This window comes from Trichoderma ghanense (genome assembly GCF_004382785.1).
Source record: "Trichoderma ghanense strain CCMA-1212 chromosome Unknown scaffold_5, whole genome shotgun sequence".
Lineage (NCBI taxonomy): Eukaryota > Fungi > Ascomycota > Sordariomycetes > Hypocreales > Hypocreaceae > Trichoderma > Trichoderma ghanense.
The window spans coordinates 1,835,078-1,856,880 of NW_027395668.1; the positions used below are offsets into that span (position 1 = coordinate 1,835,078).

At 49.5% G+C, this 21,803-nt stretch overlaps 9 protein-coding genes across 9 annotated transcripts; 4 read left to right on the forward strand and 5 right to left on the reverse strand.

Moving 5' to 3' along the window:
• Positions 1-308: 308 nt before the first annotated feature.
• Positions 309-728, forward strand: CCMA1212_005591 (uncharacterized protein; the record flags this gene model as incomplete). Its single annotated transcript, XM_073702845.1, has 1 exon — positions 309-728. One exon carries the CDS (start codon positions 309-311, stop codon positions 726-728), a length of 420 nt encoding a protein of 139 aa, XP_073559163.1.
• Positions 729-835: 107 nt separating this feature from the next.
• Positions 836-2,629, reverse strand: CCMA1212_005592 (uncharacterized protein; the record flags this gene model as incomplete). Its single annotated transcript, XM_073702846.1, has 2 exons — positions 836-1,693; positions 1,754-2,629. 2 exons carry the CDS (start codon positions 2,627-2,629, stop codon positions 836-838), a joined length of 1,734 nt encoding a protein of 577 aa, XP_073558856.1.
• A 2,476-nt stretch (positions 2,630-5,105) lies between these two features.
• CCMA1212_005593 (uncharacterized protein) lies at positions 5,106-5,445 on the forward strand (the record flags this gene model as incomplete). The annotated part of the gene is made up of 2 exons (XM_073702847.1): positions 5,106-5,289; positions 5,342-5,445. 2 exons carry the CDS (start codon positions 5,106-5,108, stop codon positions 5,443-5,445), a joined length of 288 nt encoding a protein of 95 aa, XP_073559165.1.
• Positions 5,446-6,212: 767 nt separating this feature from the next.
• CCMA1212_005594 (High-affinity glucose transporter) lies at positions 6,213-7,967 on the reverse strand (the record flags this gene model as incomplete). Its single annotated transcript, XM_073702848.1, has 4 exons — positions 6,213-6,343; positions 6,431-7,388; positions 7,447-7,547; positions 7,622-7,967. 4 exons carry the CDS (start codon positions 7,965-7,967, stop codon positions 6,213-6,215), a joined length of 1,536 nt encoding a protein of 511 aa, XP_073559166.1.
• Positions 7,968-9,115: 1,148 nt separating this feature from the next.
• CCMA1212_005595 (uncharacterized protein) lies at positions 9,116-12,348 on the reverse strand (the record flags this gene model as incomplete). Its single annotated transcript, XM_073702849.1, has 3 exons — positions 9,116-10,369; positions 10,433-11,673; positions 11,727-12,348. 3 exons carry the CDS (start codon positions 12,346-12,348, stop codon positions 9,116-9,118), a joined length of 3,117 nt encoding a protein of 1,038 aa, XP_073558725.1.
• An 870-nt stretch (positions 12,349-13,218) lies between these two features.
• CCMA1212_005596 (putative exopolygalacturonase X) lies at positions 13,219-14,838 on the forward strand (the record flags this gene model as incomplete). Its single annotated transcript, XM_073702850.1, has 7 exons — positions 13,219-13,482; positions 13,537-13,793; positions 13,851-13,926; positions 13,983-14,051; positions 14,110-14,280; positions 14,346-14,451; positions 14,519-14,838. The coding sequence occupies 7 exons, from the start codon at positions 13,219-13,221 to the stop codon at positions 14,836-14,838; spliced, it is 1,263 nt and encodes a 420-aa protein (XP_073559168.1).
• Positions 14,839-14,908: 70 nt separating this feature from the next.
• On the reverse strand, positions 14,909-17,921 carry CCMA1212_005597 (Arylsulfatase; the record flags this gene model as incomplete). Its single annotated transcript, XM_073702851.1, has 4 exons — positions 16,983-17,921; positions 16,888-16,913; positions 15,008-16,650; positions 14,909-14,951 (listed from the first exon to the last, which is right to left on the reverse strand). The coding sequence occupies exons 1-4, from the start codon at positions 17,908-17,910 to the stop codon at positions 14,909-14,911; spliced, it is 2,640 nt and encodes an 879-aa protein (XP_073559167.1). The 5' UTR covers positions 17,911-17,921.
• Positions 17,922-18,348: 427 nt separating this feature from the next.
• On the reverse strand, positions 18,349-18,937 carry CCMA1212_005598 (uncharacterized protein; the record flags this gene model as incomplete). The annotated part of the gene is made up of 2 exons (XM_073702852.1): positions 18,349-18,868; positions 18,924-18,937. 2 exons carry the CDS (start codon positions 18,935-18,937, stop codon positions 18,349-18,351), a joined length of 534 nt encoding a protein of 177 aa, XP_073558730.1.
• A 442-nt stretch (positions 18,938-19,379) lies between these two features.
• Positions 19,380-21,177, forward strand: CCMA1212_005599 (uncharacterized protein; the record flags this gene model as incomplete). Its single annotated transcript, XM_073702853.1, has 3 exons — positions 19,380-19,385; positions 19,569-19,922; positions 19,999-21,177. The coding sequence occupies 3 exons, from the start codon at positions 19,380-19,382 to the stop codon at positions 21,175-21,177; spliced, it is 1,539 nt and encodes a 512-aa protein (XP_073558729.1).
• Positions 21,178-21,803: the final 626 nt, after the last annotated feature.

A 21,803-nucleotide genomic window follows, 5' to 3' on the forward strand; every position in this document is an offset into this window, starting at 1 on the left:
ATGCAACACTCATCGATTGGGAATCGGGGATTTTCTCGCAGCTCCTTCCACTGCTTGCTAAACTCCCCAAGGAGCACTCCGCATGGAACAAAACCCTAGTCGATCTCCGAGGCTTTCTACTCGCGCGATATTCTACTCACGAACACGCCCTGGAAGTTTAGCACCCGGAAGAGAAATACTCCGTGTTGCTGAGCAGGGTCTATGAGCTTATTGCTGCGGATCTGGGCATAGCCGTAACCCATGAAGAAGCCGAGGCATTTGGAGGAGCCATTGGGGAATGGCCAGCCTTTGCAGATACTGTGGCAGCCATGCAAAGCTTGAAAAAACGCTACAAGCTCATTGCTTTGAGTAATGTTGACAAAGTGTCGTTCGCAAACACCCTGAAAAATGGCTTGCAAGGAGTTGAATTTGACGCCATCTATGTCGCCGAGGACATTGGGACCTACAAGCCGAATCCGAACAACTTCGACTACCTCGTCCAACATGCCCGCCAAGACTTTGGCATCGAAAAACATGAGATATGTCATACAGCGCAGAGCCTGACATTTGACCACATTCCGGTTGCTTCACTGGGGTTCCCCCCCGCCGTTTGGATTTCTCGCGGAGGTGGCAGCATGGGCATGGGTGACATAGAGGCAGTGAAAGACAAAGTCAATATCGGGGCCATATATGAAACGCTAGGAGACATGGCAGCGGATGTAGAACTGGCTTTTTCCAAGAACAAGTAATAGTGCAACAGACACTACAAGCATTGGTCAGCCAAGGTAGCGTGCAGGGCACAAAAAATACAGAATAACTCTATAGGCAGCCGTATGACCAAGAGATAGTTACGTTTCTATAAAAGTAATAGGTCTACTCCTAGTCTTTGCTGGACTGCCTTCCAGTCTTTTATTATTAAGTCGGAGCTCAGACCGCGAGCAATAGCTTCTTGAGTTCTCTCGAGCCATATATGATGAATAATCTCCCCAGCTATGAGTCGATTCCGCATCCCTATCTGGCTAGAGATGGCTAGCCATTGCTCGACAATAGCTTGATCTTCTTTTTCAGTAGCTTCAGTTGCAGCAATGAAGACTGGCCATAAGGATATTGACCCTCCTCGCCTCTGCATAAATGTCATGGCGTCCGTAAGCACGGATCTGACCAGGTTTCGAACGCCACGTGGAGGAACCCTGAGAACAGCTTGGTGTAGATATATCAGTGCCGCGGTGCGAAAAAGTCGGAGGTGTAGGCTATCGAGGAACCCGAGTAGCTTCATTTCCGAGAGTGATTCGAGAAAGAGGTCGCGGTCCGGAATATCGAGGTCCACATCGATGCTAGAGTGATTACGTGGCGATAATTCAGCAAGATATGTCTGAATCAAGATGCCTAGGTCATCAGGGACATCGCCCAATGCCAGTCTCTCTGCAAGCAGTCTGATTGATGAAATGGTGCGTAAAACGTCGCAGCTGGCGCCTATTGTGTAACCAAAATTTTCCCGGGAGGCAACGCCGTCTAGAAGGATGTCTGTTATTGGGGAGCGGCCATGGGCCTTTGTGTTTCCCGTCTGCGAGATCTCGAATGAGAGAGCGAGGCTCTGGGATATCACCCAAGACTGCGCTGATCGATTCCAAGGCTTTTGTCGAACAAAATGCGTGACGAATCCCCCGACGCCGTCAAAATGATTCCTCCAGGCGACTGAGCCCCGTGCGTTCCCCTGTGAAGCAAGAATAACAATTAGTGGGGAGCTGTCTAGGACTCAGTAATCATTACTTACCTCTGAGATCATGAGCGTATACAGAGTCGCAGCGCAGGCATCGTATTCTTCCTCTCTGGCGATGTTCAGACTCTGACTTAGTTCTCTTAACGAAGCACCATAGTGTCTCAGTGCGACGGACTCTTTGCGACGAGAAGAGGCGCGGTTGTCTTTATGCAAGTTGGCCATGTTGAATGCTGACTGGGCAAGAATGGCATGGTATAATGCGCGCGATGCGGCGGAGGAGTCTCGAAGCGCTGTCGATGGATAGACGGATTTCCAAGGATTTTGAGCGCCATCAACTGGGATCATTAGAGGAGCAACCCATGTCACATAGTGATGGAATATCATAGTCTCGTCCCTTGAGGCTGATAGACGATCGATTATTGTGGGTGTCAGCGATCGCGCCACGAAATTGAAGTCTTCACTCAACGGCGAGCACGAAGAGCGCGCTGGAGGAGGAGTTGACGGCCGAGATTCCATGGCCCCAGAGCTCATTGAGGATGAGGATTTGTCGGTGGTGGGATCATCCGCTTCTGCGCGGATATCTGACGGACAGGCGCTGAAGGCTGTGAATGGACTGAAGGACGGCGAGGGTTCCAGGCTTGCGGCATCGATGTCGTCCACCTCATCGATCAAGCGCTGAAGCCTCTTTTCGTTCAAGACCGGCTGGCCGCGCCACGTATGCTCGAAGTCCATGCTCCTGCGACAGAACGGCGGGTACGTTCCTGTCTTTGGATCTACCCAGACGAGCTCGATGCCATAGCCTTCGCATTCGACCTTGTGCTTTCTGCACGGGGTGCAGGGCGGACCGACGCCATTGCACTTGACACGCCGCCGGCGGCAAGTCCAGCAAGCGGAAAAGGACCTGGTGACCTGCTTGCGTGCTCGAGCCATTGTGTGTGAGATGCGAGCGTTTTCCAAGCAGCTGTGAAAAAGACCTGGAGGCGCGACTAAAGCCCCCGAGTGAGCACAATTGCGTGGTTGTATTATCACGTGTAGGATCCCAAGACGAATGACAACGATCCTCGTACAATTCTCCAAGACCAACAGACTGCCGGCCCCGCTGGGACTCACTTGGTACATGCGTTCTGCCCACGTTAGGCATCGCCATCAAAGATACTAGTAGCTCCATTCTAGTATGTACTTGAAACAGTATGTGCACCGTATGGGCTGCAAATGGAGCGATGTCTGCAGAGTACCCACACAAGATGCTTGGTCCCGGTCCTTCTGTTAACTACATACAGTACATGTAGACTTTCTCGTTCAACCCACGCCGTCACTTGGAAGAGTCGCCTCTAGCAATTTGACAACTTCCCACAGACAAGGAAGCGCTTGGTCGGGGCATGCTCAATTCCACGGCGTAGATAATGCTGGACATGCAGGCAGGCGAACCATGTAGTATAGAACCACATCCAAAATGCCATGCGCTCCAGATTCTGACGCAGCACGCTTGGCTAAGAATCTGCCAAGAACCTCAAAGCCGCACTTTGCTCTTCAACGAGGCTCTAGAGAAGTAGAAATTGCAGATTGTGCGTAGGAGCAGCAGTGAGGATAAGGCAGAATGACATTCTAGGCGGCCGCTGCGGACTATTTTCTCTACGTGGCTGGGCTCTACTCCAACCTGAGTCGCGTGAAAAGCTTACGGAGCATGCACCAGCAACCTGGAATCGTGTCTTTTTTTTTTCCCCCACAAGCTGCAATCTAAGGGAATATGTTAACATCAACGTTCAGTATGGCTTGCACTCTGGTTCCTTTTTGGCTGTCCTACGTGTGGCGTTTTATAGTGCGAATAATACGACCTGGATAACGAACTCCATCGTGTCTCTCGGCCAGGCGGAGTACTCTTACACACTACGGAATACTTGAGATATCGATGTAATCACGCTGTCTAGAGTACCGGGCCATACTAGGATGATCAAACACGAAGAATTTCTGCCACTATTATGCCTCACTCTACTATTGCTGCGCGCCTTTCAAATCGGGCTTGTAGTTTGATCAGAAGATAAATTAGTAGATATGGTTGCGGCACTTGACATGTAAGAGCAATGCTATTAATTAAAACAGCTCACGAGAAATTGAAGGGTTGATATACATACCTGGAAAATCCGTCGTCGCAAAAAGCGGCACGTAAAGTAACCACGAATGCTATTGTTGGATCACAGCTTGTCTGCATCGACGCCCGCTATTGCATGGTTAGGCTTGGCAAACCAGACATTAATGAAGAGCCGACAGCATGCAAACATTATGTGACGTATTGTAAGTTGACCAATGCTACCGTTATCAGCATTATTCTGCAACATTGTGTGCCTCCCAACGTATGTCACGTTGAGTTATATTTACCTGACAAGGCTGGTATATTGGTAATAATAATCAGGCTGTCCCATGGGGTAATTTCAAGTTCCCGTTATTCAGAGGCTGACCTGCCCGCCGCCGATCTTTTTGTATCGGATCTAGCGCTTATCCTAACCACGACATACATCATGCAAATAAGATCAAGGTCCTTGCAAATATGAACGTTAAAGCTTTTTATAGGAAGTTGTCCCGGAATGTCGGGCGATCGGCCGTCAACCGACTTCGACATATTAGAAAATCCATGCATATCCTGAGTCTGGCTGTCAATGGCAAGCCATGAAACCCCTTTGCCTTCCATTTGTAGCTGTATTTATCTTGTAGCACCGGGGGTCTCTTTGTATGTTGCAGCGAACTACTTCGTCGGCAGCTCACGTTGATGCCACACAAGATGTCTAGCCATTTTGCCTCCAACAGAGAGCTCGTGCTTGAACCTCTCACAAAGCAGCCTAGTAGTAGCTTAAGTCATAAAACAACGTTAAACTTGCCCGTTATAGAGCCCAACTTGTCCCATTTAAACAGTCATTCGTTCATTCGCAGAGGGGAGGGATAATGCAGACAAACTATCGTTTATAAGCCCACGTCCCGTATACATCCCCCCTGATGCAGACTCTCGGATGCTCGGCACCAAGACAGTCCATCATACTGGCTTTCGTTTGATTCACGGCCTGTTGTAGAATGCATGAAACCTGCGTACAGCAGGGGTCGACATCATACTGGCTGCTTCCACTTCTGACCCGTGCCAATGAGGGAAGACTTATTCCGTGTTGCCACAGTAAACAGACCAGCTTCACGAAGTAAGCAGACGTGTCATGGGACTGAAAGCAAGGCATCAAGAACCGCGTAATGACTGTACCTTTTTCGGTAATAATCTTCAGTCTTCAGTTGAAAGAATAATTATAAAAGGGCAAGGAAATCCGGCTTGAATAGCAGTCAGTCCAAGCATATCAATCACTTCTTTCAACACACACTCAACTACTCTTACGGTTCAGCAAGCTCTCACGCTTTCAAAAAAATCATCATGAAGTTCTTCGCTTTGGGCCTTCTCTTTGCCACCTCTGTCATGGCCGGACAAATCCTGTTCTGCAACCAGCAAGATTGTGGTGGCAGCTGCAGCTTCCAAAGCCCTGCTGGCAATGGAGCTTGCATCCAACTTGGCGGTATCTCGAGTGCCAAGGCAACTCAAGTCGATTCCGGTTGCAGCTGTGAGTAGAATCGCACTATACGATGACATGAATAACTTCCTAACAAGCCCAGTCTCCGTTTATACCGACCCCAACTGCAGCGACTTTGCCACGACCGTTGGCCTTGACAGCTGCGTTGCTGCCCCTATCTTGGGCTCCTACTCTTACGATTGTTAAATTGGAAGTCGGTACGAACTGGACAACCTACTCTATGGGGTTAGATGACGGGATGGCAGAAAATGAGGAAGTCCGGGACTACATGTAGCTCGCTACTATATATATGTAGTTGTCAATGCATTACTTTCCTTCCGACTACCGTACACCACTGATGTCACGCTGTATTGTACGCAGTTATATCTTGTTTTCTAAAGCATTTTTAAACCCTAGCTCTTATGGGATAGAATAGGCTGTGTTTACTGCAAGGCTAGGATAAGTGATAACGAGGTTACACCACGGCGCTTCCACATGGCATTATATCCTCCTCATGCGTTATGTGAAAAGGATGGATGTGAAACTGGTGTCAGATAACACAGTACAGCTCATGGGAATTCGATAGGTCAGCTCATTACTGTTCTTATTCAACATTGAAGGGACTTTTAGATGTCTTCTACGGATCCCAAAACATGAAGGTCACCAGATAACAGGATATGAATATATGCACTTTCAGCATCCAGGTGAAAAGGACTTCAGTAACGATCGGTCCAACATGCTGTAGATAAGAAGTAACTGTAGGCTTTTATACCAAGCAATTGCACAGTCAGTGCTCTTTGCTTCCATGCTGGGAGGGATAGAAGGAATGGTTTTCCTTCTCTAGTAATATACTCTCTAGCCACACTGCTGGATTCGTTGGGATGAAAACAGGACAATTGTAGAAGTACCTGCTTTGAGCTCACTGTCGCCATCCCCCCTACCCCGCCTCCCCCCACAATCCCTAGTGCCATGTCTCAGACTTCATTCACGTCAATCTGAAGCTTCCCCTTGTCTGCATCCTCCACCAGTTGGTGAAGTCTGTCAGATTTCGGTAGCGTGCTGGACTTCCAAGGCTGTACACCAGTAGCAAAAAGCTCGTCAATGTCTAGAGAATGGGTTAATTCCGCATTATGTCACGATCGAGATTCAACGATTCCAGTGATGAAGGGAGACTTGTGAATGGGATCCTTACCTTCTAGACTTCGTCTCTTAGTCTCTGGGAAGAAAAAGAACGCGTGCAGACATGCAACAGCATTGAACGTGCCGAAAATTATAAATGTCTTCCACTGGATATTCTGAAAGGCTGGGGGCGTATAATAATTGTTGGCAAATCCCAGTATCCAGTTGGCAGATGTTGCGATAGATACAGCCTTGCCTCTCAAGCGAATAGGATATATCTCTGATGGATAACACCAGGAGATTGGAGCCCAGGTGAAACTGTATGTTGCAACCAGAAGGTATGTAAACGCAATAACAGCAGCTTTGGCTGACTTTGCATCTTCATTCATCGTCCATGTGACCGCACTTGATCCGTCAAAACCTCCGGGTACATAATGACCATAGCGTGCCATGACGCCTGCTGTAGAGTACAGCCATATCATCATGAAGACTGCGCCTCCAATAAGCGCCGGACGTCGACCGATGCGGTCCAGAAAAAGAATGGCTGGTAGAGTGAAGACAACGTTGATAATGTATTGGACACTCGATGCGATGAGCTTGACATTGCCAGTCAGACCAGCCATCTGGAAAATATATACGATGTAGTATAGCAATGCATTGTTGCCGCTGAGTTGTGTCCAGATATGGACGAAGATGCCGTTCGAAATGCGATGGATGTTGTCACGATGGATTAGCTCAGCCCATTTGACTTGGCCTTGAGATGCTGCGATGGCCATTGATTCCCGAATCTCCGCATATTGGGCCTGCACGATTGGAGCGTGGTGGTTGCCTTGTCCATGAATGCTAGCAAGCACATCCAGGGCATCCTCCCATTTGTCCTGTGAGGCAAGCCATCGGGGCGATTCAGGAATAAAGAACAGCGCAGTAAATAATACGAGGGCTGGGAACATTTGTACCGCCCACGGAACTCGAAATACTGCCTCCGTCCTGGCGTAAGACGTCCCAAAGGTGATGTAGTACATGATGAGGGCCTAGCATATGTGAGCTTAGGCTTGTACCGCTATTGCACATTGACGAAGACTGGCTTACGCCCCAAGTAATGCTCCATTGTTGGAAACTCAAGATACGGCCTCTTGTTTCCGGGAGCGACAGCTCAGCTAGGAAGAGTGGCCCAGTAGAGGTGAACATGCCTGCCATCAAAGTCAGCTTTCGTATATTCGTTTGCCTGCATGGACGACCTTGTAGATTGGGCGCCATATCTTACCAACCGCTCCGCCACAGAGGAGCCTGCCAATTATCAGCATTGCTATGTCAACACTGGCCGTGCATATGATTGCGCCTATGACGAAAATAGTGCACCCTGCCATCAAAGTATGCCTGCGACCAAACCTGTCAACCACAATCATATTGACGAGGCATCCTAAGAAGGAGCCGCCAGAGATGCTTGCAGTAATTCCGCCTTGTTGATCAGCTGTTGGACTGTCAAACCTGTCTTTAAATGGCCTGGTGCTAAGGATGGCTGAGAGAGATGATATGTCAAAACCTTGGAGCAGGCCGCCGATAACTAGGAAAGCCGTGATGACGTAGATATTGTTTATTTTGTAACCCATATTGAACGATATTAACTGAGGGAGTAATGTGAAGGGCCAAAAGAGCGGAAACAGTCACAGTGACAAGTGATATTCAACTATCATATATAAACAGTCACAGAGGTTAGGATATGTCGTTCGGCAAACAAACTCCCTATCGCCGATATCGCCAATTTGGGTATTTCATCAACGTTCTGGCTTCGTCAGAGCAACCCGTGAGACGCAAGACTAATCCCAAAACAAACCAGAGAAGTGCTGCATTCGCCGTGGGCAGGAAATTCCCTGATATGGAGAGGCTGATCATGTCTCCCCGAATACACTCACTCGTGGTACGGCGGACAGTCACGGCATCGCGCAATCCTTTGTTTTGACTTCAACGAAACAGGTTTATACGACTGCACTCTATGAGCATGGGCCGTGATTAAAGCGGCATGCCGTGGGGCTTGTGTTTCTACAGAGCGATTTCCAGGAGGCATGCTTATTAGGATAACGATATCATCGGCATCAAGCTTCCGTGAAAACCGGGGTTCTTCCCGCGCCAGACTTCCTAGGTCTGTCGCGACATATATAAGGTCTATCACGACATCTGTCGCTCTTCTTACAATCTTACGACCCCAAGAAATCCTATCCAAAAGGGGATTGAACAGCGACTTCCGATGATGTGCTCCGACCGAAGAGCGAATTGCAGGTGCAGGATCAAGTGTGCATCAATTCTTGGCAGCGCTACTACGACATTAGGTCTGCCGTTAGCTGCTAGATCCTCTCGGCCATGTAAAGCTTGCCTTTGGTCAGATTAATCGAAAATGGCAAAATACATTTGGCGAACCGCAAAAGATTCTTGGCAACGGCTCATCGGCACAAGCTCAGTCGCATGGCTCCCGAGGCAAGTGATGGCAATTGGGAATAATGAGTTGTCATCGTGAAGCTGCACCGTTGAAGCGGGGAAGAAGAGACTGCCGGAGCGCGGCCGCCAGCTTCCAAACGAGCGAACGTATGGCTTGTCAGAAATAAAGCAGAACAATGAAACATGTGGTAAAAGCAGTTGGCTCCATACATAGCGCGCAATGGGTCATAGAATGAGAAAGCAAACGGGCCTTGACTGTGTTGGCATTCCGAACATGAAGACAGCTACGAGACACTATATGAATTGCATTGAACTATAGTACTTATCAGAGCTCAATTCTCTTCTCTGTAAATGGAATGAGCCTAATTGGTGCTGTAAGTCCGTAAGGTTGGCCACCATAACTCCCTGCATACTGCGATTGCTCCCATGACTGGGTGACATTGACCTGTAGCAATCGGTTTCTCAAGGTTGACGTGACCTCAATCTCTACGTCGTTTACTCCGCGCTTCAAGAATGGTGTGATATCGACAATTGCATCCGTGACATCGATTGGGCCAGTCCATTTACCGTTGATCCAAAGGCGGACAGTGTTGAATATAGGACCCAGGTCTATCAAAGCACCATTGATGGCGCCTTGGGGCTTCCAGTTGAAGCGAGATTTGTACGTACCAATGCCCGACGTGCTGAAGAGGCCGGTGATGTTGTACCATGGAACAAGCTTATCAAGCTCCAAAATGTGATACTGGTATGTAGAGGTGTAATTGTGCAATTTGTCCGGGTTAGGAAGCCAATCTTGGATCGTGACATTCCACGGACCAAGCTCCGCCGGAGTTGATTGCTCATCGACGCCGCTCAGGGTAACCTCTCGGCCATCGCTCAAGGTTAGCCGCTTGCTTCCCTTTGACGAAGAGCGGGCGATAATGGAGTGACTGCTGGCCTCATAGCTCAGATACTCGGCATTTGTTTTGGTGACATGCACGTCGGGCACGCCGACATTTGCGAAAAATCCATTTGGAGCAAATGCCAATATGGTGGACTGGTTTGACCGAAGCTCGACCCAGATGTTGAATCTGTCTCCAGATGTTGTATAATTCAACAGCGGGGTGATGGCGCCTGTCCAAGCATCCAAGGTATATGGAACTCCCTTCCCTCTGATAGAAGCCTCCGTAGCGTGATCCTCGTATATGTCTGAGTTGTATACCCAGTAGTAGTCTACGTGGTTGTCTTTGTCAATTCGATGGACATACAAGATTGGGGCTGGAGCTAGGTTTTTTGCCGCAGGTTGCACATTGAGTGCCGCCAAAGTGTCAACGACTTCGTTCTCCGACTGTAGTGTTTTGACCGAAGGATGTTTGAGCAGCTCCTGAATGCCTTGTTTTACGCGTTGGTCGCATAAGTCGCAGTAGTAAGGAGTTGTCTCAGGGACACCACCGACGAAAAGTATGGGGAATCCGAACCCAGCATACTCTTGAAACCTTCCAAGGGCTTCGCAAGTGATGTTGGTCGAATTGTCCACAATGAAGGCAGAAAATCCTGGGCCGCTCTCTGCCAGCAACCCATTCGTAATAACTGCGTTATCCTAAACATGGTAGCTGTGTCAGTATTCAAATCGACATGCATCCAATTGAGGGGGGGACCATACCAATTTAAGCAGCGAAGGGCTCACAGAAACGTAAGAATACCCGGCATTCTGCAGTGATTGATCCCCGAATATGTTTTCTCCCATATTGAAGTGCTTGATGTCGACAGAGAGATACTTGTGACGGTATATGCCAATATCTACTCTCGGGACGCCAGATTGGAGGATCAGCTGTGTCCTAGCAATCCAGTCGCCCATCTCCTTGACGTGCGACCAACTTGGCTGCCTTGGACCCCACATCTCCGAATACAACCATTCAAAAGTTGTAAGACCAGGCCATTCGACCTCTGGCCGAAGCCCAGAGTAAGGGAAGCCATGAGTGACGATGCGATTGACGCCGCCCGCGTAGTTGATCTTGCAGTCATTGAGGATGACGGGCCAGGTGATTGCGTACGACTCATAGCGGTGAGCCCCGAGCTCGCTGGAAAAGATTTGCTTTTTGCCCATCATGGCACCGCCACCCATGGCACGGAAGGCATCCATTACGCCATCGAAATAGTTGGACTCCGTCTCAGGCGCGTCAATGTGTGCAGCTGCCGAGTTCATGTCCCATGGCGGCGCTGCGTTTGGCGCAGTGGCATAAGGCTGCAGGCTTCCTTGGAGGCCCCATTTGCTTGTCCACTTGGACAGACCATCCAGATGATACCGTTCATACATTTCCTGAAGGCACTGATAATAGTCATTGCGTAGTTTCCAGCTAATGTCCGTTCCATTGGCCTGGCTGTTGAAAGCGTAGTAAAAGTAACCATTTGCGAGTGTACTGGGTGGAAGCCCATTTGTCCCGAATAATGCCGGCAAAGCCAAGGTGATATCGTAACCTCGTGTTTTACGAAAGTACGACCTCAGCTCGTCAGTCCAGAAGAGTGTTGCACGAAATTCGGCTGAATCTTCCCACGCATACAGCCCGAGTTGCCTCAGGAGATCGCCGTTCTCGCTTTTCATCACATATTTCTCAGTAAAGCTCGTCCAGAGATCCGTCCCTTCCTGGCTGAAGTGATCAACGACATAGGCAAACCAAGACGCCGGATTCCGAGCATCAGTTGCATTGTTGAACGCGCCTTGAGCAGCAAGATAGCCGGTCCGGCGCTGGTAGAAGGCGAACAGGACGTAGCTCTCTCCATCGGCTGGCGCGGTATAGTGCAATTTGCCATTGATGACTGAGTGTGTGACGTCGATCACACTGTCGAAGTCTAGCTGAACTATTCGAGGATCATTGGAGGGTACTTGAAGATAATGAAAAAGAACTGCGGTGAGCACGCAAGCTTGAAAGCTGCAGGGTCAATCTTATGCCTCTCACCTTTGCTTTTGCGGGCAACAACAGCGGCGACAAATTTGTTTGTGAAGTTGGTGAATGGAGCAACAAAGTCCGGCTTGTTGGCATAACCTGCATCTGTTCGGCCCGGAGCGGGCACGTCGCCGTCGAAAGATTGCCCCGAGGCCAAGGTGATACTGCCGTATGCCAACTCTGTATTCATTCCAGGAGAGTCAGGATCCAAAATTGGAACCGAGGCGCCCTGCGTTGGCCCCAAGGCAAAGTCCACGAGGAGATTCAACTCTTTGGAAGCTCTCAACATCGTGTTGAACTTTTGGCGCCATTTCTCCCCTCCATATCCGTATATGGCCGGATCAACCACAGCCGGCTCAATGCCATAGTTCTCCAAGCAGATAATCTCAACCCCGCCCCATCCTGCTTGCTTAATTTGCTGCAAATCTGCGTATAAGACATCGTCGTCCACATCAGCATCTGGAACCCAGTATCGGAATGTTGGCCGAGCCAAACCCTTCGGATTATCGAACTCGGAAGGAACATCGTATGTGATCCACGGAGCTGGACGACTACCGAACCCGGGGCTCTTGTCGGCAGTTGCCGCAGTGTATCCCACGACAACCAGGCCAGAAAATAACGACGAGACCCTCATCTCAACCTTGATCTCTCTCACACCAAATCAAAGATTGGGAAAGCGCTCTGCTGTTGGCATATCAGTGGCGGGCAAAGGCATAGGCACTGGCCACTATGTAAGCCAATTGGTGCTAACAACGTCCGTACAATTTGCTTCATTCGACGCAACGTCGCCAACAATCACATCATCACAACCCTGCATCAACTCTTCATCAATAGTCAATCTTTTCGACGACTCGCTACCGGGTCAAAATGCGGGTTAAAGGACACCGAAGGCATAAACGTGAGATCATCTCCACACCTAACCAGGTTAAGCGGAACCGACAGTCTCTTGCCGCTTTATCTCGACGTATGAGGTCCCTTGCGAGAGGCTACTGCGCTGATGAAATTGCATGCCCTGGACAAACGTAACATGGACTAAGCACTCCAACGCTGATGAGTGCCTCATTGATGTTCCGAAGTTGCCGATCTTCAACAGCTGCCCACGCTCAGTAACGCACCTCGACCCTGTCCAGTATCATCCGCCCTCTAACAGACAGGGCCATCGCGTGATCTTCCGAAGTCATTGGTGGGCATTCTGCGATAGCTTTTCTCTCCCTTTAGCCAAAAGTCATGCTGTCCCAATGTAAGAAATACCTTACGAGGAAGTAAAGACTTTCTCGACCGGGCCGATGAGGAGTTCCACCACCATCACGACGCGGTGAACGTGCATGTACTGCGGAATGCAGCAATCTCCGATCATCGGTGAGAGAAGGGGATGATGTGGGAAAATTCTTGAGCTGCAAAAGGCAATCGGTATTTCACAGTGCCGTCCTACATTAAATAGCACAAGCAACTGGTAGTTTTAAGGTCAAATCAGTTTTAACTGATCAAGATTTTGATCGCTATTATGAAGGTCCTTTCCTCTATACTATGGGCCCTGACGACCATGTTGTTGGCAGGTGCACACAGTTTGCCGTATCCAGAACACACCTGCGTTATCCCTGCATCAAAAGATGGGAGTGACGATTCGCCTGCGATCCGCAAGGCGTTTGACACGTGTGGTAGGAACGGAAAGGTTGTGTTTCAGAAGGACACTACGTACAGTATTCAAAGTGTCTTGCAGCTACATAACCTAAAGAACGTTCAGGTGGACATGTTTGGCACTCTTGAGGTATGGAATTGCAATATCTAAACCGGTAGTCGTAGTTATATTAACTGGGTGCAGTATTCGACTGATGTCCGGTATTGGATTCTTCATGGGTCGTACTACTACTTCCAGAATATCTCCATTGCCATGGAGTTCTCTGGCGAGAACATTGTAATTGACGGACATGGCTCTGGCACAATCAATGGCCAAGGCCAAGTGTGGTATGATTTGGCTCTTGGTGTTGGTGGACTATATGGGCGTCCCATCCCCTTCTGTCTACGAAACGTTAAAAATGCGGTTGCGAAGAATTTCAGCATCCTGCAATCCGGTAAATGGTAAATTATGTGCTGCCACGTCTATCGGGAGCGCCTCATGTGCTGACGTCGTTACAGGAATTTTGTCATGGTTGAATCTCAAAACGTTCTTGTGGACAATATCTATCTGTCATCTACTTCCGATGACTTCCAGGTGAGGCGTTTAGCACGGAAGTTGTCCTACGGCACCATGTTAATAACACCATGAAGGCGAATCCGGGCAATCTTGGCAATACAGATGGATTTGACACCATCAACAGCGACAACATTACCATACAGGTTGGCCCGAGGAGCCCGTATAACATCCCAGACTATAACTGACATTTCCGCACACTAGAACAGTTGGGCAAATGTTGGTGACGATTGTGTCAGCTTCAAGCCTGGTTCGACAAACATGCATGTCAAGAACTTGACATGCTATAATAGTGCAGGCATTGCAATTGGCAGCCTTGGGCAATATGAAGGAGTGCGTGATGTTGTTGAGAACATTACGGCGGAAGACGTTTCGGTACGTCCCACACTCAAATGGTGACAATTATATAGATTCACAGAGGAAACTTACATGCTATCCAGCTCTACGGAAGCCGCAATGGAGCTTATATCAAGACCTATGTGGGCAAGAGAACGTACTGGCCTCCACAGGGTGGCGGCGGCGGGAATGGATATGTTCGCAATGTTGGTATGTCTTCCAGCACTCTTCTCTACTGAATTTTGTACCCTTCCCGTATTCTGATGGCAACTCCTAGTTTTCAAGAACTTCCACATTGAAAACATCACAGCTTCACCTGTCCTGATCCAGCAGTGCACCCACTGGGCCGGATACAACGTGCCAGCGTGTGCTGATACACCGCCCACTGGCTTCTTTTCTAATATTTCGTGGTCTAACTTCACGGGATACATGAACGAGAAGGTCGGAACAAAGGCAATTAGCTGGACTTGTTCCCCTCTTGCAACATGTGAAGGGTTTTCGTTCAAGGACATCAACGTCAAGTCGGCAAATGGAACCGACGGCACATACAGCTGCACTAATGTCGTTGGTTACAATCCAACTTGCGAGACGAAGTAGAGGTAGAATAAGTAGAATATTTGCACGCAAAGTCTTCACATTGTCTGCAATCATGCTTAATCTGCTATTTTTAAGCCTTGGGGAGAATGTATCCCTCCTCTAATTCTTCCCTTCTGAAACCGTTGTCAGTACAGCGAAAAGAAGACGATATGCGGGTGGGTGGACATACAGGAACACTCCGAACTCGGCCACGTACGCCAACCAATACTTGATGAGCTCGTTGAGAATTTCCGGATTCTCATCTGACAGATCGTGAATCTCGCCCATGTCATTCTCCATGTCGAACAATTGCCACTTCTCAGGACCTTTGGGCTTGGGAATGAACACAGCCTTCCAGTTTCCCTTGCGAATCGCTTGATGAAAGAAGAGTTCCCAGCCGGTTACGTGGTCGTCATCGTGCACGCGGGGAGTTTGGCCTAGCAAATGCGGAAGCCAGGATTTGCCCTTTACCGGAACAACATCTCGCCCTCGAAAGTTTGGTCCCGGGTGCGAAACGCCTGCCAGATCGAGAATCGTCGGAAGAATGTCCATGACCGTGGTGAACGAATCAGTGATGCGCCCATTAAGCGAGTGGGCAAATCGCGGGTAATGGATGATCGCGGGGCAGCGAATGCCTCCTTCAGTGACATAGCCCTTGTGCATCCTACAAGGCGCGGTCGAAGCTTGCGCCCACTGAGGGCCATACCAGATAAACGAGTCGCGGTTACCGAGATTCTCGTAGTTGTTGTTGTAGTGTTCATCGATGGACTTTTTGATGACGTCTCCAGTCATGGGAATTGCCTCAACGATCGCTCCCTCAGCTCCGTTGTCGGACATGAAGATGACGAACGTGTTGTCCCACTCGCCAATGTCCTTGACCTTGGCAATCACGTTGCCAATATTCTCATCCATCCTGTCAACCATGCCTGCAAACACCTCCATTGTTTTCGCCGACCAGGCTTTCTCTTCGGCTGACATTGCATTCCACTCTTTTGTCGACGCAATGACTGGGTGAGCCTCGACATCGTCCGGAAGGAGGCCAAGTTCGATTTGTCGTTTCAATCTTGTTTCCCGTAGAACATCTGGGCCGGCGTCATATTTTCCTTTGTACTTTTTGACGTTGGATTCCGGTGCTTGCAGAGGCCAGTGTGGCGCCGTAAACGGGAGAAATGCGAAAAATGGCTTCTCTTTAAGAGTCGCGTTGTCTTCCCTTTCGACCAAAAAGTCGACAAGTCTTCGCGAGAAGTGGTCTGAAGAATAAAAGTCCTTGGGAAAGTCTTTGGTCTGGACCCTTTGATCATCTTCGTAGTAAAGACTGGCCCAGTGAGCAAAAACAGGAGTGCCGTCGGGATGCTTCGGCTCATAGGCATAGTGACTTGAGCCGCCAGGTAGAAGGGCAAAGGAACGATCGAAACCTCGAGCATATGGCGTTCGCTCCTTTGTCAGACCAAGGTGCCATTTTCCACTCATGCAGGTATAGTATCCTGCGTCCTGAAGAATTTCTGGCAGAGCAGCAACGCGAAAATTGAGGTATCCCTCATATCCTGGGCGTCCAGACCATGGGACTGGCGGATCACGTCCACGGCCCCAGTACTCCATCTGACCAAGACCGGCAATGTGGTTGTCAGTACCGGAGAGAAGCATCGATCGTGTAGGAGAACACATCGAAGCTGTGTGGAAGTTGGTCATGCGCACACCAGAGGGTGCGTGAGCCAGAGCGTCGAGATTTGGCGTCTGGATCTCGCCACCGAAAGCACCGACGTCTGAGAAGCCAAGATCGTCGGCGACAATGAGGAGGAAATTGGGTCGCTTAGTAGGAGCCATAGTTGCGGACTGTAAGTATTGCGTAGTGAGAGTTATAAAGAAAGTCTGAGTGCAAGGAGACTAGGAGGCAGTAGAATACTACAGTATATATTAGGCTGCTTATATAAAGGTAGTAAAAGTATAGAGGGACTGTGTAAGTATTATACAAGAGGCTTAAAGTAGTAAAAGGGATTAAAATTACTTTAAAAAGAGAGAGTAAAAAAAAAGTTATAATATATTTAAGTTTCTTTAATTTGTTAGGCTAACCTGCGAAAATAAAGACAGTAACTGCGCTGCATGCTGCCTGAGTCTATTCTTTGTGCTATGCATAACTCAAATTTCTGTTGTCTGGTAAAGAGTACCGTTCAGATACTTCAGACCCGTGTCCACAGCAACCGTTACAACTTTCTTGCCGGGTCCCAGGTGCTCTGCGAGGTTGATAGCTGCAACCACATTGAGACCAGTTGAGGTGCCCACGAGCAGGCCTTCCTCCTTAGCGAGACGGCAGCACATAGCCCTAGCTTCCTCCTCTCTAATGGAGCGGGCTTCATCGTACAGCGTCTTGTTCAGATGCGGTGGTACAAACCCAACTCCAATACCCTCGATACCATGTGTCCCTGTCCGACCCTCCGTGATAAGGGGTGCCAACGAAGGCTCGAGGACAACGATCCTTGTAAAAGGCAATTTGGATCTCAAAACCTTCCCGACTCCGGTGATCATACCGGCTGTGCCAACACTGCCACAAAATACATCAAAGCCACCCGGGAATTGCGCAACTAGCTCGTGCCCGATGCCTTCATATCCGACAAGGGCGTCCCGATTGTGAAACTGATCCGTGTAGTAGTAACCCTTTTGCTCCGCAACCTGCGCTGCATGTCTCATCATGGAAGGCATTAGATCGGCTGTGATCTTTCCCGATGGGCTATGCGTAATATCCAGTTCTGCTCCAAAAGTTGTTATCGTACGCAGCTTTTCCACGGAGAAGGCGTCTGAACAGGCAGCGAGGAATCTGTACCCCTTAGCAGCACAAACAAAGGCCAACGAAGAACCCGTACTTCCCCCTGTAGCTTCCACGACTGTCATGCCAGGCAATAAATCGCCGCGTCGCTCCGCTTCCTCGAGCATAGACTTCGCCATGCGGTCTTTGTAGCAGCCGGTCGGATTATAGAACTCCAGCTTGATGAAAACTTCTGCACAGTTTGCAGGAACCACATGATTAAGCTTGATTACCGGCGTATTGCCTATGGCGTCCAAAATTGTACCGGCGACGGGTGGTGGGTTGCGTTCCATGGTTCCGTTGACTGTTGTATAATACCGTAATGCCGAGTCTGACATATGGCCAACCGCGCAGGAAACCTTTCTGCTCACCAATAGTCTCTGTGCGCGGTTTTATATCCGCTTATCTGCGCAACAAACAATGTTTTTGAGTTAACTTGTACTGTGTTTTCTAAGGGCGCGCCCTTCAGACCCTCCCCATCCCCAAAACCTCTGGTGCCTGGCCAGAATTCGATGGCGCGCCGTTAACCCGGTCAGAGCTCGATGCCTGAGCCACCAGTAGCTTAGCTACGGAAGCGTAGTTTTGCAAAACGGCTACAAAGGCAGTTGTCGCTTGGATTCTGAGTTGCGGCTAACAAGGCGCGTCGACTTCGCCCAGCATGGATCCCACCTACAAAACACACATTTGTAACAAACCGGGTCCTATCGGCCACCTAGTGGCTGGACTGCTCACTACCCATAAATCATCAAGCCAACCGAACCGAACGCTGCAGCCGCACTAAACGCGACAGCCACCCACCCAACCACCTCAGCGTACGCCACAAGCACAAGCGACAGAAACAAGAAGGCCACTATGATGAGAATCTGAAGCATAGAGGAAGCAAGAACGCCCAGCGGCCGCAACTTGCGGATCTGCTCCTCGGTGAACCCCTGGCCGGCCTTCTCCCGTTGCGCATAATACACGCTCATGGAGAAGGCCCCCAGGCTGAGCGCTACTGCAAAGAGGAGCCAGCTGATGGCGAGGAAAGTCCTGATAGTTTGCTTGCTAAACTTTGGCTCTGGAGATACCGCGGCCGGGTCCGGGATGTCGGAGACGATAACTGTGAATATGGAGGCGCCGAAGATGGTGACGGTGAGGACGAAGGACAGGAACGCTTCGAAGGACTTGGTGACAGCCTCGCTGGTGTTACCATTGTGAGGCACGTGAGGAAGCCGTTCTCCAGGGCATATGGCCTGGTTACTCTCGTGACTTCTATGACTTGTACTTTAGAATACCTTATGTTGGACAAAACGAATGGGGTGCTTACCTGTTTTCTTGCATGTCGGCTAGAGGCATAGCACAGTATTTCGTCTCTTGAGCATGAGCAAAACGATCAGAGCAGGAAGCGAAGCGATGTCTGCTCCATAGATCATAGGCTACTCTGCGGCTATAAATCGCTGCCCAATCGTGCTGTCCACCACTCGGCCACAGCTTCACCGTCTGATAGCTTGATCAAATAATTCCAGGGTCTCAGCCACCGCGAATGCCCGGCCTCTGACTGCGGCAATGTAACATTCCATGTGCTCTGCACTAAGAACGCCATCAAGACTCCATCCTACCTCGTTCCGCCTCGTGATGTAACTATTCGCCAAAACCCCGTATCGATGCCAGAGGTGAATTAAACTTAACAGCAAGTCCCGTCTCCCGGGGGTGTTGGTTGTTTTTCGTTTGAGGGGGGGGGGGGTTGGTTCGGTTCGTATTTCTCCAGCTGCGACGCCTAACCATGGGCGTCTGCGGTCCATTCTCTCGGCCTCTCCTCCAACTACCTAGACTGCAGAAACACTGCATAGCAGAAAACACCAATATAGCGACTGCCAAATGGATAAGCTGCTAAATCGCTTCAAGAAACCCCAGGAGACTCCGGCCCCGCTAACGTACAGCGGTTGGTTCTCCTTCACGACCGCCAAGCCAGCCCCAGAGAGTCTCGAACCAACGCAGAGATCCCAGTAAGGACAGCCCTACCTCTGGCTCTCCCTTCGCTGACAGCCGCAGAATAATATTAGTCCACGGCATTGGCGGCCACTGGAAGGAATCATGGGAAGAACAGGGGTTCAGCTGGATCAAGAACTACCTCGAGCCTGATCTTCAGAGGCACAATCTCGTCGCAGATGTCTGGTCCTACGGGTACGATTCAAGAACCATGACTAACACGGTTGCGACTGTCGAAGACGTGGCCCTGCTATTGCTCGAATGGATGTACGCCCGCAGATTAACTAGGCCGATCATCTTTGTCGCCCACAGTCTCGGTGGCCTCGTCGTGAAGAAGGTACATTAACCCTACCCATGGATTTACAGGGTTACTGCTCCAAAAATCAGTGCTGACATCCTTTGGTCCGATCAAGGCCATCATCATAGCACACTCGGAGAACGCGCGATATGGGGAGATCTTGAGCAGCATCAGGGGCTGCGTCTTCTTGGGAGTCCCTCATCGGGGAGCTGACAATACTTGGTGGTCAAGGGTCCCGGCCACGATGGTCCAGGCGTTGACGATTGGATTTCGAGGAAATGCCCAGTTCGCAGAGAGCATTCAGAGAAGGTCACCAGTCTGGAGAGAAATTTCAAGCTTATTCATCCCCCGTGCAGCAGCTCTGATAGCAATTCACTCCTTCTTCGAGACCCGGAGGACTGGGCCAGCCTTGCTCGTTGACAGGGAATCGGCATTGATGGGCTTGCAAAACGAGGTCAGGCATCCGACAGATTCGGACCACATCAACATCAACAAGTTTGGTAAAGGTGACCGGATGAGGTACGAGCTTGTTGGAAGCGCGATAATAGAGCTGCTCACGCAAGCACGAACGGAGGTGGTGACTGTTCAGGAGTTAGAGTCCCCTCAACAGAGCCTCTCTCAACCTTCCACCCCTGCCAACCATCCGAACCATTCTCAGTTCGTCATTGCCGACAACGGGACATTCGCCGGGGGCGACGAAGTTGTCGCAAGCCGCATCGTAGTCGAACTGTGGCCCAAGCCCGCGCGTGAACGAACAGTGAGGATAACGGCCTTGGCTCTGGAGGACAATCCATACAGGGTGAACTGTCTGAATGCGTGTGCGGAGCTGAGGGAGCGCATCAGGTTATTCCAGAATGCCGTCAACTTTTTCCTCCAGGAGCATGTCCACTATCACTGGGAATGGCAGCCTTCTAACGTGGCAAACGCCATACTTCACCTGCGCAGCCTTGCTCTCCCTGGGCTGGGGGAGCGAGAGACGTGGTTCGCTTGGCCCCTGGGGAAGCCGTCCGAGGCGCTGAGGGTCTACTTCTCTCGAGACATTGGCAACTCTGTGCGCAGTGGGTTCTACGATAATAGGTCGGTGGACCGCGTCAAAGGTATGCCCCCTGACAGTCCGATATGGCTGACATCCGTCTTCCCATACATCGTGTGGGAGCGAGTGGCTCCGGCGGCCGCGTTGCAGGCTGTCCAAGCCGCGCAAGATCCTGGAGGGAGACAGGATGTGGATCTGTCTAACTGGGTGCTTTCTGATCGTCCACCGTCTGAGCTGGAACGGGATAGGCCGGCTTATTAGTTGTGGCAACTCGGAGATTGTGCGTCAAGCCTGTAGTTAAGTAGTGGGCACTTAACACAGCTACTGTGATGCATATCCGTAGTAGAATGGCATCTGTGCTACGTGAGGATGTCTTTAGAGACTGAAGCATGTGGTTGTACTAAACGCGTTTATATCTGTAGGGGAAAAGTGGTTGGGGTTAGGTAGGACCTGTTTAACAGTGAATTTTTTTTTTTTTTTAAATATACAGAGATGTGACAAACCGGTGTCCTAGACCTAAGTATAGAATAGATTTCTAAGGGATAAACCGCTGGTTTATATAAATAGCTCTAGCAGGTAAGCTATTTAGGTTTATATTAGCAGAGAGGTTAGGTTAGTATTTAAGCAGTAATAGTAATAAATATTTATGCAGCAAGGCTCTTTAATATAACGAACCGGGGTCCTAGACCTAAGTATAGAATAAATTCCTAAGAGATAAACTGTTAGTTTATATAAATAGCTTTAGTAAGTAAGCTATTTAAGTTTATATTAGCAGAGAGGTTAGGTTAGTATTTAGGCAGTAATAGTAATAAATGTTTATATAGTAAGGCTTTTTAATTAAGCAGTAGATGTCTAAGTTCTAATTTATATTAAAGTGCAGTGCTATA